We start from the raw sequence: 16,421 nt of genomic DNA on the forward strand, positions 1-16,421 counted from the left end.
TGTAAGAGAAGAAAAACACATTGAATAGAAAAAAAGGGATGGTTTCTGTTTTTCAGCACTTCAAGACTCTTTCCACATTCTTAGAAAGCCATCAATCAAAACCTAATCACACAACAGTCTTGACATTTTGCCAATAACCTTTTGGCTTTAACCCAAGAGGCAGTTGACAGAAAGAATCAGAGCAGCTGCTGCACTACACTAGTTTCACTTGCTTTATTCACTCCAAAGTTAAAATAAGTAAAGCAAATGGTTAAAATAAAGCTTGGCTATGACTGAAATACAAAGTCTATTCTTACTGTGTACATGAACTATGCAATTTAGATATACATATTAGTCATTTACATTAGTCCAGCCTTTCTATCCAAATGTGCTGTAACTATGATTTAAGAATATCTGTCACCAACTGCCAGGTTTAGGAAGGCTACTCTAAACAAAGATGGATTATTTATTTATTATTAATTTATATGATTATAGATTATGGTGAATAATAAGAAAAAACTACTAGGATACTTGGCACATTCTGCTTTACTGATAACTCATTTAAATAATTAGCAAAATTTATAAGTAAACCTCAAAATCAAAGATCTTCCTGACTTAGAAGGACTTTGACTCTTATCAACCTCAACCAGTCATTAATTGGGGATAATGGAAATTGTAATTTTTGTATTCTATATCTGTGTTCTAAAGAGAAGTTTTTTTTTCTTGAACTTAAAGCTTTTCATTCAATATAGATCCTTGGCAATTTCTTTCAATTAAATATTGAAGTTTTAAGATTGTTTTTGTGAGCAATTTTGAGAATAATTTGAAAATTACTAGTGATGAGGATTCCCAAGTTATATGTCTGTTTTTAAATATAAACATTTTCAGCCAGTCCAGAACACAATTTCTTTGTGATTGTTATAAAGGATAGTTCACTGCTAAATAAACTACACTTATATTAATATAGCAGCTCATCAAAACAGGATACTTTAAAGAAATATTGCAATATTGTAAATACCTCAATAAAGATTCTTCTTTAAAGAAACATTTATCAGTTACAAACCACTGTATATAGTTTTTGAGCTATACTTTGAAAAGAGTGTGTTTGTATCAGTGTATAAAATACCTATTACTCTCATGTTGGTCTTCAAGTGACTCTAAAGACTTATCTGCAAAACAAAGTTCTCAATTTACTGCATACCACAAAGGCTTACCAAGAAATCAAGCATCAGGGGAACATTTTCATTTCAATATGTGTGTGTGTGTGTGTGTGTGTGTGTGTGTGTGTGTGTGTAAGAATGACTGAAAACCCAAATAACTCATTTTAATCTTGAAGATTTGTATTTTAACAACAAAATAAGTTTACTCACATTGAAGAAATATATACCTGATGGGCTATAAACCTAATAATAAAAAATAACAATTTGTATTTGCTTACCTTTTCTTGTGACTTTAGCCCTTCTTGATTCCTATAAGGAAAATTACATACATATATATGTTATTATATATTCTGCTTAAAAACATGGGCGTTTTTTGACGATCACTTCAAAATACATTTGTAATTAAAGTTTATAATAAGTATTTATTTATTTATTTATTTATTTATTTATTTATTTATTTATTTATTTATTTATTTATTTATTTATTTATTAGATTTATATACCGCCCTTCTCCCGAGGGACTCAGGGCGGTGTACAGGGCAATTAAAATATAACATACAAAAGTTAAAAATAGATTAAATTAAATTTAGCCCCAAACAAAATAAATTTAATTATGAAATTTAAAACCCCAATCCCTCAGTCCAGGCCGGCAATCTCGAACTCTAAAAATCAGTAAATCAAGTAATGATGTGGCACTTAAGCAGACATAAAGCATTGCTATATTATTTTCATTATTCTTCAAAACTTCAAAAGGTTATCCATGATTGCTTTCACTTCTGCTAACTTGAAATGAATAAAAAATAAAAAACCTCATTCTTAGCTGCCATTGGTTATAGAGCAAGAGAAGTCTCCTTTCTACATAAATTGGGGGGGGGGGAATCCCAGTTGCCTGGCACCTTACCAATCTGTCAATTTCACCCTAATTAATTTTATACAGCCTATTGAGGATGCCTCGCAAAGTGATCAAGCTTGTGTTCCTCTCATAGGGCTGGAAACTCAGAAGCCAGCGGACAGGTAAGACAAAATAAAAAATTAAATAAATAATAAATAAATAAAAACATTTCCAATAACAGAGACATAGTATCTCACAATGATCTCTGCAACCTATCTCTGTGGCAGTTTCAACCACTCTCCAACAATACTAATACTGTGGGAACACAGAGATATTTATATACAGGAATTTCCATATACGAAAAAGCAACCGAAGAACTAAATGTATTTACTATAAAAATAAAGTCTTATTTTTACATATTTAACCACCTGATCAATTTCAATTTATCTGATGACACAGATAAAGCTCAACAACTCTCTAAAAGAATGTAAATGAACAGCTGTCTGCAAGGAGTATAAATCCTTCCATTCCCCACCATCCAGGCAGAGCTGAAGAAGTTTCTTGGATGAGAAGCAAAACATCTTAAAAAAAACAAACAAGGAAGTCCAGTTGCCTCATGGGATCACTTTTCTAATAAATTCACACTCATTTTTGACCAATTCATTCTTGATCCTATCTCTTGTTTGATCATACAGATTGTTTAAGTACATCATTTCCATTTCAACTTATTGAAAGTTGACATACTCAACTTTAACTTTCAAAACTAACCATGCAAAACCATATTCTTATATTCCAGCCACTTTCACCATTCATCCTACACAACAGGTTGCTTACTACTTACTAACTTTCCAGCAACATCTGCATTTTAAAATTTATCCATCTCTAATTGCTCTAACCCCTTCATGGATTACTGCCTTGTCGTGGCGAAGGGGCTTGCGTAATTCAATGAAGCTATGAGCTATGCCGTGCAGGGCCACCCAAGACGGACAGGTCATAGCAGAGAGTTCTGACAAAACGTGATCCACTGGAGAAGGAAATGGCAACCCACTCCAGTATCTTTGCCATGAAAACCCTATGGACAGTACCAAAAGGCAAAACGATATGACGCCCCTCAGGTCGGAAGGCGTCCAATATGCTACTGGGGAAGAGCAGAGGGCTAGTACTAGTAGCGCCAGAAAGAATGAAGCGACTGGGCCAAAGCCGAAAGGACGCTCAGCTGCGGATGTGTCTGGTGGTGAAAGGAAAGTCCGATGCTGTAAAGATTTCTTCTCCATAGGAACCTGGAATGTAAGATCCATGAATCAAGGAAAGCTGGACGTGGTCAAACAAGAGATGACAAGACTAAACATTGACATCTTAGGTATCAGCGAACTAAAATGGACAGGAATGGGTGAATTTAATTCAGATGACCATCAGGTATACTACTGCGGGCAAGAATCCCTCAGAAGAAATGGAGTAGCCTTCATAGTCAATAAAAAAATAGGAAAAGCAATACTGGGATACAATCCTCAAAATGACAGAATGATCTCAGTTCGAATCCAAGGCAAACCATTCAATATCACAGTAGTCCAAGTCTATGCCCCAACCACCGGTGCTGAAGAGGATGAAATTGACCGGTTCTATGAAGCCCTACAACACCTTATAGAACTAACACCCAGAAATGATGTCCTTATCATCATGGGGGATTGGAATGCTAAAGTAGGAAGCCAAAAGATAACTGGAATAACAGGCAAGTTTGGCCTTGGAGTACAAAATGAAGCAGGGCACAGGCTGATAGAATTTTGTCAAGAGAATACGATGGTCATAGCAAACACTCTTTTCCAACAACCCAAGAGACGGCTTTACACATGGACATCACCAGACGGTCAACACAGAAATCAGATTGACTATATGCTCTGCAGCCAAAGATGGAGAAGCTCTATACAGTCAGTAAAAACAAGACCAGGAGCTGACTGTGGCTCAGACCATGAGCTTCTTGTTGCAAAGTTTAGGCTTAAATTAAAGAAAGTAGGGAAAAGCGCTAGGCCAGTCAGGTATGAATTAAATCATATCCCTGTTGAATATACAGTAGAGGTGACAAATAGATTTAAGGAATTAGATCTGATAGACAGAGTGCCTGAAGAACTATGGACAGAGGTTTGCAACATTGTACAACAGGTAGCAACCAAAACCATCCCAAAGAAAAAGAAATGCAAGAAAGCAAAATGGCTGTCTGAGGAAGCTTTGCAAATAGCTGAGGAAAGGAGGGAAGCGAAAGGCAAGGGAGAAAAAGAAAGATATGCCCAATTAAATGCAGAATTCCAAAGAATAGCTAGAAGAGATAAGAATGCCTTCTTAAATGAACAATGCAAAGAAATAGAAGAAAACAATAGAATAGGGAGGACCAGAGATCTTTTCAAGAAAATTGGAGAGATGAAGGGAACGTTCAATGCAAAAATGGGCATGATAAAGGACCAAAATGGCAGGGACCTAACAGAGGCAGAAGAGATTAAGAAGAGGTGGCAAAATTACACAGAAGAACTATACAAGAATGAGCTTAACGTCCCTGATAATCACAAAGAGGTGGTCACTGACCTCGAGCCAGACATCCTAGAATGTGAAGTGAAGTGGGCCTTAGAAAAGCTGAGCAACAACAAAGCTAGTGGAGGTGACAGTATTCCAGCTGAGCTATTCAAAATCTTAAAAGACGATGCAGTAAAAGTGCTACACTCAATTTGCCAGCAAATTTGGAAAACTCAACAGTGGCCACAGGATTGGAAAACATCAGTTTACATTCCAATTCCAAAGAAAGGCAGTGCCAAAGAATGTTCAAACTATCGCACCATTGCACTCATTTCTCATGCTAGTAAAGTTATGCTTAAAATTCTACAAGCTAGACTCCAGCAGTATGTGGATCGAGAACTACCAGAAGTACAGGCAGGATTTCGAAGAGGCAGAGGAACTAGAGATCAAATTGCTAACATATGCTGGATCATGGAGAAAGCTAGAGAGTTCCAGAAAAACATCTACTTCTGCTTCATTGACTATGCTAAAGCCTTTGATTGTGTGGATCATAACAAACTGTGGCAAGTCCTTAAAGAGATGGGCATACCAGACCATCTTATTTGTCTCTTGAGAAATCTATATGCGGGCCAAGAAGCAACAGTGAGAACTGGACACGGAACCACTGATTGGTTCAAAATTGGGAAAGGAGTCCGGCAAGGCTGTATACTGTCGCCTTGCCTATTTAACTTATATGCAGAGCACATCATGAGAAAGGCAGGGCTAGATGAATCAAAAGTTGGAATTAAGATTGCCGGAAGAAACATCAACAACCTAAGATATGCAGATGATACCACTCTAATGGCAGAAAGTGAAGAAGAACTAAAGAGCCTTGTGTTGCGGGTGAAGAAGGAGAGTGCAAAACTTGGGTTGAAACTAAACATTAAGAAAACCAAGATCATGGCATCTGGCCCTCTCAATTCCTGGCAAATAGATGGGGAAGAAATGGAGGTAGTGACAGATTTTATTTTCCGGGGCTCCAAGATCACTGCAGATGGGGACTGTAGCCAAGAAATTAAAAGACGCTTGCTCCTTGGGAGGAAAGCCATGGCAAATCTAGACAGCACACTAAAAAGCAGAGACATCACCCTGTCAACAAAAGTGCGTATAATCAAGGCTATGGTCTTCCCAGTTGCAATGTATGGCAGTGAAAGCTGGACCATAAGAAAGGCTGAGCGCCAAAGAATTGAAGCCTTTGAACTATGGTGCTGGAGAAGACTCCTGCGAGTTCTTTGGACTGCAAGGCGATCAAACCGGTCAGTCCTAGAGGAGATCAACCCTGACTGCTCTTTAGAAGGCCAGATCCTGAAGCTAAAACTCAAATACTTTGGCCACCTAATGAGAAGGAAGGACTCACTGGTGAAGAGCCTAATGCTGGGAAAGATTGAGGGCAATAGAAGAAGGGGACGACAGAGAATGAGGTGGCTGGATGGAGTCATTGAAGCAGTAGGCGTGAGCTTAGATGGACTCCAGAAGATGGTAGAGGACAGGAAGGCCTGGAGGAACATTGTCCATAGGGTCGCGATGGGTCGGACACGACTTCGCAACTAACAACAACAATTGCTCTAATTTCTCTCTCTCTCTCTCTCTCTCTCTCTCTCTCTCTGTGTGTGTGTGTGTGTGTGTGTGTGTGTGTGTGTGTGTGCATCTTCATCCATTCAAACACAACTATTTTGGTTTTTAACATATTGATTTTTCAGACCTATATTCCCCTTTGCATCATATAATAAAACACGCTATGCAAATCACTCAGATTTTCAGCCAGCAGTACTTCATTGTCTGCATATAAAAATATACACATGTTGACATATGCCCCATAAACACACAACTACTATCACCACAAACATTCCTTACATAGTTATCAATAAATACACCAGTAAAATGGATATCACACATCCTTGTGCTCAGGCTCAATGTTGAACCATTTACTAAGCATTGCATTTATTGTCACACATGACTTACTTCTGTTAGGTATCATTCTTTCCACATTTAATAACCACACACTTTCCATATTCATGTAAAATATCCCATGATTTAAACCTATTCACTTTATCATATACTTCTTTTAAATGCATGAATATAGAACAAACTTTTTCATATTCAAACATGTCACAATAATTTCCGAAAGAGTAAAAAAAAAAATTGGTCTGCACAGATCCTACCCAGCATAAAATTGAGCTGCATTTACTTAACTTTGTTCATTGTCCTCTCGTACCTTTCCAATCAGAATGCTACCAAACAGTTTCCTGGGAACATGTAATAAGCTGATTCTTTGAATTATCTAGCCACCTTTCTCTTTGTATAGGGGAACAATAACAGCATTTTTCTAGTCTTTACATATATTAAGTCACATTTTTCAGCATTCTTACAGCATTTACATCTTTCTCAGCAGGTTTTCCTAGATATTCTGACATTCATTTCAATTTCACCCTTTATAGTATCACTATAACTCTTTTTTTTCACCTTCCCTTTAATCGTGTTCTAAGTCCCTGAAATTTTTTTGCTAAAGGTTTTTTTTCTTCAGAAGTGGCTTGCTATTGCCTCCTCCCTAGAGTTGAGAGAAAGTAACTGGCTCAAGATCACCCAGCTGGCTTCGTGCCTAAGGAAGTGGGACTAGATCTCATAGTCGCCTGGTTTCTAGTTTGATGCTTTAACCCTTACACCAACTGGCTCTCATATTTCCCATACAAATCTTCAAAATGCTCCAACATTCCCTCATTTCATTTTCATTCCAAATAATTTAATCACTCTTATTTTTAATTACATTCACTCTGCTTGCAGCTACTTTTTACCCACTTTAACACGTTTTTTTTAAAAAAATCCCATCAAAACATTTTTGCAGTCTTGTGCATCTCACTTTTAATCTTAACTCTTTTTTGCTTTGATTACAGATAGTCCTCAACTAACAACCATTCATTTAGTGGCAGTTCAAAGTTACAACAGCACTGAAAAAGTGACTTGTGATCAGTTTTCACACTTATGACTCTTCCAGCATTCCCATGGTCACCTGATCAAAATTCAGGTGTTTGGCAATTGGGGCATGTATTTGTGACAGCTTCATTGTCCCCAGGTTATCTGATCACCATTTGTTAACCTTCCCAGTGGGCTTCTGACAAGAAAAGTCAATGAGGGAAGCCAGGTTCCCTTAACCAACTGCATGAGTCACTTCAGAACTGCAGTGATTCAGTTAACAACTATGTGGCAGGAAGGTCATAAAATGGGGCAAAACTCACTTAACAATTGCCTCACTTAGCAACAGAAATTTTGGGCTCAATGATCAAAAGCTGAGGATTATTGGTACCCACTTTGATTATACATTTTGCATTTTTTTCCCTTTAAATCATACGTACATATTATATCGCTCCCTTATTTTTGTAGATATATTTTACATTCATATTCTTCTCAAACACATTCACTTTTACTTCTTAAGTTGTTAGTATCATGATAAGCAAGTGAAATAAATGCATGCTGTCTGCTAGGACAAGGATCTTATAAATAAGGCCTGTCCTATCCAATGGAAATTTTTCCTTCCTGTTGATACATGTGAAGATAAGTGATACTGCAGAGAATAGCTGCAACCTTATTACTAGAGTCTTTGAAAATTATGGAAGGAAACTCAAGACCGTGGGTATGCTCCAAGTCAATGATACAAAAAGAGAAAGAAAAATACTGAAATCAATGACTGGCTATGGGAATAATGTTAAGAAGAGCGCTTTAATTTCTGGGTTAATGGTCTAGGTTGTCTAGATTATGCTGGCACGTGATGAATTCTATTCATAAAAAACAATAAAAATGTGTAAGGACAAAATCACAGTAAAGTTAATTTGTGTGTGTGTGTGTGTGTGTGTGTAAACTGCATCTTGTTAGAGGTGCAAATAAAAAAATGAAGGGCCACAAGTAAAGAGTTGTATCTTGCAGAAAATAGACATGGTGATGAAATGGGGCCTCTTAAATGACATAAGAAAAATCAGAAAGAAGGCTGATATATAAACTTTGCATCCATCACTATTTAAGTACTTAAGCTCAGAAATTAGAAAACAAATATGAGCTTGAACCCTCAGCAGTGAATGGTAATAAGATTTAATAGGTAGAACAGAAATATGACTGAACTATAGCAAATGAAAAAAAATAAAAGCATTAGGAAGGGAGAAGGAGTTATGCATTAGAACTAGTTAGTACCATTGAAAAAATAAAAAAAAAAATGAAAGGGGAAGCAACAACAAACATAATATTGATGTTGATGTCTTCTGTTGCTCTCCCAATCAAAAGCAATCAGCAGGGGCTTTTTAGGGATTTGTGAAGTCATAATGACAGAAAAATTTCATTTCTACCAGTGCTTTTTTTGTAAAACAAAAAGGTACTGGAACTCACACATGTCATACAACCCGCCTTGCCTACCCTACAAGGTTCCATCCCAAAAAGGTGCCGGAACTCCATTCTGAGCGTTCTATGACAAAAAAAGCCCTGTCTACAACATCAGATGAGGGAGAGACTCTGAGAAAGACTCTGGTCTTTCTAGGAAATTCCTGAGTTAACTTTCTGATAACTTTCTCCTACATAAGGTGGAGAGTGGGATAGAATGCATTATCCTTGACTTGATGCTAATTAATTCTACCAGGTAGACAGAGTTGCACAATTGGAAGCAGTAGAAACAAGGTGAAAATAACTGCATAGGATTTTAGAGAGTGAAGTACACAGAGACTATACGTAAATTTGAGATGATCAGTGATAATTAAATCCCCACTTCTATTTGTTGGCTAAAAAATCCCCAAGGCATTACAAAGGGTCAACTGACAGGCTTTGCTCAGGCCACTACTGAAATTACAGGACTGCCACGCAGACATTCATAGGCACAGACACTGGAAAAACTGTTGGCTGCAAACTTTAAGATTGAGGCCAATATATCTTTATTTATATCACCTATTTATCTCAGATCCAAAGTGAATACTTTACCTCTCTGGAAAATTATGGGCAATAGATGTGGCTGATACATGTGCACTTTTACTATAACAGACTAATCTTGCTTCTAACTCTGCCTAATCTAACCTCACAACTATTTGACAAGAAGAATGCATAACTTCAAAAAATAATTGCAGAGAACTTAAGATAAACTATTTTTTAACATTAATGATGGTGGGGAAGAAAGAAAGAGAGAATATCCATACTGAATAAGCATAGCATTTAGGCATACCGTGTTTTCCCGAAAGTAAGCCCTACCCCCAAAATAAGCCCTAGCTTGATTTTGGAGGTGGGCCTAATATAAGCCCTACCCCCAAAATAAACCATAGTTTGGGGGTGAGGCACACACTTAGAAATCAAGCTAGGACGGGTGTGAAGGTACAGAGCTGCCCCATGTGCCCTGCACCCACTTACCTTGCAGCCAGGCCTCTCCTTGCCAGCCCACTTCTTCTGCGGCGTTCCCCAGGCCTTCATTTTGCAGTCAGAGGCCTTTCCGGAAGACCACTGCAGCTGAGAACCGAGGTATGGATTCAGTCCATAGCTCAGTTCTCAGCTGTAGAGGCCTTCTGGAAAGGCCTGACGAAGAAATGTAGGCCTGAGCTCCATTCTCAGCTGCAGAATGAAGCTACTGCTTCGGCTGCAGAAGAAGTGGGCAGGCTGGGTGGGGCTGTCAGTGCCGGAGATAAGTGAAAAAGATACCCCCCCCAAAAAAATAAGACCTGGTGCCTCTTTTGGAGGCAAAAAAATAAAAATAAGACTCTGTCTTATTTCCAAGGAAACATGGTATATACTGCCCCACAGCACTTCACAGGATTCTCTGGGCAGTTTATAATGTGGAAGCATTATTTGCATATTGCCACCAAAAATCTGGGTCCTTGAAAGGATGGAAGGGTCAACCTTGAGTCACATCAGGATCAAACACCAGGTTGTGGGTAGAGTTTGCCTGCAATACTGCACTTTAACCACTGTGCCACTGGGTCTCTTAATAAACCACTTCTTTAATCAGCAGCATATGTTTTAGTTTCTTTTTTCTAACTTAAACAATTTAGGCATTAGTCTTATCTCCTAAAATCAATAATCATTACAAAATAAAATCCATTATAGTAGCTGTGCAGTTTATTACGCTCTAAAGATGGTTTCTATAATGACTGTGCAGGCTTCAAAATTTAGTTGGAAATGGTGCTCTGGAACACTTCTTTTAAGTAACATATCTTTTTTCCCCCATTTTTCTGCATGAAACTGAAAAAAATGGTGACTTTTTAAAGAGGTCTTCCTGTCCTATTGATTCCAAAGCTTTCTACCAAATCATTTTTGAAACATGAATAGCCCTAATCTCCAACAAAGCACATAACCAATGCCTTCTCTTACTTATGCTTTAAAAAGGATAGAAAAGTGTGAATGGAAAGACTCTTCACTTGTTTTGTCTTTTACCAGAATAGAAAGGGTTTTTTTTGGCAGAATGGAAACAGAGTGAATAAAAGGATCAGGATTTTCTACAGCAATTAACAAGATAATCAACTTGTTCTTTGTTTATCTCCAATAATTACATTTGTTTGATATGCATATGGCTATGCAGCACAAGTACTTAAATCCTCTTCAAGATTAGCCTAAATAAGTTGTAAACAGGTATAATCCAATTGCAGTTCCACAGAGATAACCAGGAACTAAATCCTAGTCCCACTTTGGGCAAAGACAACAGAAATCTGAATTTTAACACATAAAGACTCTGAGATTTATTTTTTTAGCCCATAGATCTTATCTAGCAGTCAAAAGAGAACAAAAGCCTAATGACTGCTTTCCCCAGAAAATAAAAGTCAGTTTTGAGCAATTAAAAGCAGGAAGAACATTCTGCTTTCTCCTTCTACATTTTTTTCCTGCGAAACAAATCTATTGCCTTTCCAGACATATTTTTTCACCATGCTAATATCAATTTAATGTTTTTAATGTTTTTAAATTGTGATTTTAATTTTTTTTGCGGCTAGACTTAATTTAATTTTAATTTTAGATTGTATTGTTTTTAAATTTTGCCTTGTAAACCGCCCTGAGTCCTTTGGGAGTAGGGCGGTATATAAACCGAATAAATAAATAAATAAATAAATAAATAAATAAATAAATAAATAAATAAATAAATAAATAAAATATAGAACTGCAACCTGCAGAAATAAGCTTAGGCAGATTAAATGGAGAACCAGCAGGCAAGAATTGATTTAAGCATCCTAATTCATATATAACCTAGTTGGTTAGGTTTTGAAATTATGTATCTTCTTCCTGTTATTGTTCTTTATGTTATTCCCATCATGTCACAAGGGCCACAATTTTCACTCACCACTTTCTCCTGTCTGCAGCATCAGCAGGGCGTATGCCTACTGCTCACATGCTTCATGCAGGTAATCTACTCGTCACTTTTTTTGTTGTCTTTGGGGGTACCTTGCTCACGATGGATTCCAGCTCTGACTACATGTCCATATCACCACTGCAGTGCTTCTCTCATTTTGTCTGGAATTGGGAAGCCTTCCAGATGTCTTTGTTCATAACATGATTCAGCCATTTGACTTCTAATGACCATCTAATTATTTGCATTTCCATTGTGTGCATTGCTGGTTCATGTCTCTTCATCATTGGCCATTAGTGAGAAGTATGAACCTACCAATTTTACCTTCTTGATACATAAAAACCAGGCCATTTCTGAGAGTTAAACATTTCTCATTATGAATAAACTCAGCAATTTTGCCCTCACTCAGAAACAAACCGATCTCAAATGCTACTCTCCTCTTCACAAGTTTGCACATTAGGCTTTACTTATTAATGTGGGCTGTATTCTACAATTCCTACTGTGCAGAAGTAAATATCAAGCACAAGGCTAAAATCAGATCAATAGCAGCCTGAATTGCTTCAGCTTTCTAGAATACTCATATCCATTAACTCTAATGAGATTAAAGCAGACAAGAAGGGAAGCAGGATTATTTTAAGAACTTTGCTGAAAGAACAGTTCCTTCTCTCCCTGAGCAGCTGTGCTGCTCATTTTATTAAACAAAGGAGACTGATTTTCCTTTTTTCAAGCCTCCATTCTCACCTTCTTTTCCACTCTTGACTTGTAAACCTGGTGGTTAAGGACTTGTTTACTTCTATAATAAAGAGCTGTGGTGATGTAGTGGTTAGAATGCAGTATTGCAGGCTAATTCTGCTGACTACCAAGAGTTCGATTCAGACCGGCTCAAGGTTGACTCAGCCTTCTATCCTTCCAAGATTGGTAAAATGAGGACCCAGATTGTTGGGAGCAATATGCTGGCTCTGTAAACTGATTAGAGAGGGCTGTAAAACACTGTGAAGCAGTGTATAAGTTTAAATGCTATTGCTATAATATACTACAGAAAAGCCTTGGTTAAAGATAAGGATAAAGTGTGATTTAAATAAAAAGCATACATAGTATGTTAAAGAGAAATCTGATGCTTCTAGATCATTTCTAACTTAACTTTCTCCATTATGGTATCCTTCAGAAATATTAGTCACAAAGACTAGAAATTCTACGCAGGCTACAAATACTCCTGTCATATTTTAATGACAATGATTGGAGAACTCTAATTTAGACGGTATTTGCAAACTATCTGTGATTGTGCAGAATTTGGCTGGGTTTCGGGAGGCTCTCTATCTGTACCAATATAAAAGTGGTCATTTAGTTGGAGCTGCAATTTTCCATACTCTTCACACTTGTTAAATAGTCAAGTGTGTGGACTAATGCATCCATACTTAATATATCTCAAACCAAACAAGCAATTTGCTTAATAACTTTAGGGTTGCAGAAGAAGATCAAGTAGATAAATATTTCTGTGCAATTTTCATATGAAAAACTATAGCTAAATCATTTACCAAGTTATTTCAGCAACTGATTGCATTCAAGTCACATTGTTCTTTTTCAAATGTCAGGTTGTTAATGGGGAGACCTTTAGCTTCAGAAGGCACAGAATTTAAAATATTATGCTAATGTGTAGCTGCTATAGCTACTGTAGTATTATTACTGCTATTAGGAGTAGATTCATAAGTAACATGTTAAGATTTCTGTTAATCTATTCTATTAAATGAGAGAGATAACCAAAGTCACTTAGACTAATTAAGCCATCAACCCTATGTAGTTCTTGTAACCCTTTAGATCACAGCATGTTGCTACCTAAGCAGCAAAAGAGAGGATGGAGAACTCTCTCTCTCTGCCTATTAGTGATTTTGCAATATGTTACCTGTTAAACATTTTAAAAATAAGCATAAATAATTGGTAAGAACATACGGGACATGTGTTTCAGAACTGGGACCTAATCTGGATGGCTAGTCTTGAGCCCTGAACAGCACACTGAAGATGGGGGAGGGAAAAAACATGAAATTTTCCTTCTATGATCTGCATCTTATAAATAAAGTTTAACAAGCTTAAACTTCCTTATCTCACTTATCCCCAGCTTGGCAAAGCCTTCACTAATATTTAAGCAATTCATTAGTATATAAGTGTATGTGCACATACAAGTGCTGAATGTGACAGAGGGGGAAAATGGCTGATGGCCTTTTATTCTTAGAATTTAATTCAGATGCTGCATTGTGTTTATGTACAATAAATGCATTCATTATCCCAACAAGGTACTTCCTAGCAAAAAATAATAATTAAGACATTATAGTTTTAAAGGATCACGTGTGAACTGGACATATATACCCTGCATACCTGAATGGACAAAAGAGAATACTGTACTACAGGTAGTCCTCGACTTACAACAGTTTGTTAGTGACAGTTCAAAGTTACAATGACACTGAAAACAGTGACTTATGACCTTTTTCACTGTTATGACCTTTGCAGCATCACCATGAACGTGTGTTCAAAATTCAGATGCTTGGCAACTGGCTCGTGTATGTATGACCATTGCTTTGTCCCAAGGTCATGTAATCACCTTTTGTGATCTTCTGACAAGCAAAGTCAATGGGGAAGCCAGATTCACTTAACAACCAGGTTACTAATTTATCAACTGCAGTGATTCACTTAACAACTGTGGCAAGAAAGGTCGTAAAATTGGGTAAAACTCACTTAACAAATGTCTCACTTAACAAAAGAAATTTGGGGATAAATTTTAGTCGTAAGTTGAGGACTACCTGTATATTGTAGAACAGTGTATTGAATTAAATCTCATTATTTCCCAACTCAGTTTATCACTACTACTAATTGAGATTTATTGTTGGGGAATCTATAGATTTGGAGTTTTTTTTAAAGGTCAGAAAATCAATCCTGGACCAAAGATTAGAAGATGCTATATGACTGTTTTTTCTTAGTCAGACATGGGAAATGTAATGTCAGTTTTTTTAGCCAAGAACCATACTATGCAATCTTGGGAAAGTCAACATTTTCTTATGTGTTTGTTGTTGGTAAAATAAAAGCCAAGGCTGAATCATGTGTCAGCTCCACTTAATTTCTTACAGAACTTTATTAAAATTCTTATGTTTTATTTAAATCTCAATTTGAATGGCAAAATGTACACTGGGAAGAACAGAGAAGCACAATACAAACAAAAATGTAAATTTTAAATTTTACCTTACCTCTTGTGTTAATCTCCCAGAATCAGAATAAAATTGTCTGTTCCGGTTTGATTCCATCCATCCACAAGCCACTGATATGAAAACTTCAAGCAATAGGAGGAATAACCATATGCTCATTGATTTCATTGTTCTAATTCTAAAGGAAATAAGAAAAAATAAATGCTTGGTGGTTTGTTTGTTTGTTTGTGTTAATACTCTATTGCTTAAGCTTACTGAATGAGCCATATTTGATTATGCTTATACATCGTATCAAACAATTATGCCGGAGGTGAGCACTTCAGAGTGCAATGGGGGTGGAGAGAATCAAGAATTTTGGCCACAGCTGACTTAGCAATATTGCAGAGTGGGGCCACACTACAGAAGTGGAGAAGTCTTCCCTACCATCATCCTTCCTTGGCTTTATTGGGTATGATTATTTATGAAACAATGTTAAACTTTTGGTGGGAATACATAGAACTTTTTTTAATCATGCAGGAAGATGGAAATTTGCATCATTTTAAATATAAACATGGATATAGAGAGCTCCGAAGGTGCGAGGGGGAGTTCAGAGATTCCTTGCAACTAGGGCTGAAGGTTGACCAGCCTTGCCACAAACCTTACTTTACATACTATGGTAGGTGAGTTCAGCACAGTTGTGTTATTAGTAAAACAGATTTCAGTAGAGAGGTATTGAATTGCAAACCAAAGTCCAGTTCAAAAGTCATAATGTAGTAATCCTTAGACTTCTATACCTTTGCTTCTCTTCCCTTCTTCAGCAGAGATAGCATATCTAGCTATGATTATGAACATCCCATTACATTTAATAGCAATAGCAATAGTACTTCGACTTATATACCACTTCACAGTGCTTTACAGGCCTCTCTAGGCAGGTTTAAGAGTCAGCATATTAACCCCAACAATCTGGGTCCTCGGAAGGATGGAAGGCTAAGCCAACTTTGAGCCTGTGAGAATCAAACTGCCGAACTGCTGGCAGCCGGCAGTCAGCAGAATTAGCCTGTAGTACTGCATTCTAACCACTGAGCCACCACGGCTAATCATAGGAACCTTAATTTATTTCAGATACAGTTAACAAATAGAACTGAATCCAGGGTTTGAAAATAATTTATCTGAACAACTCCCTCAGGGGGAAAAAGGAAGTTGGTACTTAATTTTAATTGAGTAGAAAATAGGCATAATTTTTAGATAATAATTGGAATATTTTAGCCTCTTACTAGGGTAAATAAAAGGGGATATATAGAGATCATGTGTAAGTCTCCTTTTATCACTATTTTTCTTAGAATTGTTTCACTTATGGCACACATAACCACAAACAAATACTGTAGCTCATGCTATATAGTAATTGGGTAATAGGCTATTAATTCCAGTGATTCTGAGAGCATACATGA

At 36.9% G+C, this 16,421-nt stretch overlaps 1 protein-coding gene across 1 annotated transcript in view; it reads right to left on the reverse strand.

Annotated features, from left to right (window-relative positions):
- FSTL4 (follistatin like 4) overlaps positions 1–15,162 on the reverse strand; it is a gene marked incomplete at both ends in the record, with an annotated part of 488,976 nt that extends 473,814 nt beyond the window's left edge. Inside the window, 2 exons of the mRNA XM_081318026.1 lie at positions 1,418–1,448; positions 15,037–15,162. Of these exons, the coding sequence (XP_081174152.1) occupies positions 1,418–1,448; positions 15,037–15,162 (157 nt within the window). The remainder of the gene's footprint in view (positions 1–1,417; positions 1,449–15,036) is intronic.
- Positions 15,163–16,421: the final 1,259 nt, after the last annotated feature.

This window comes from Vipera berus (genome assembly GCF_964194415.1).
Source record: "Vipera berus genome assembly, chromosome: 2".
In the NCBI taxonomy this organism is placed as follows: Eukaryota; Metazoa; Chordata; class Lepidosauria; order Squamata; family Viperidae; genus Vipera; species Vipera berus.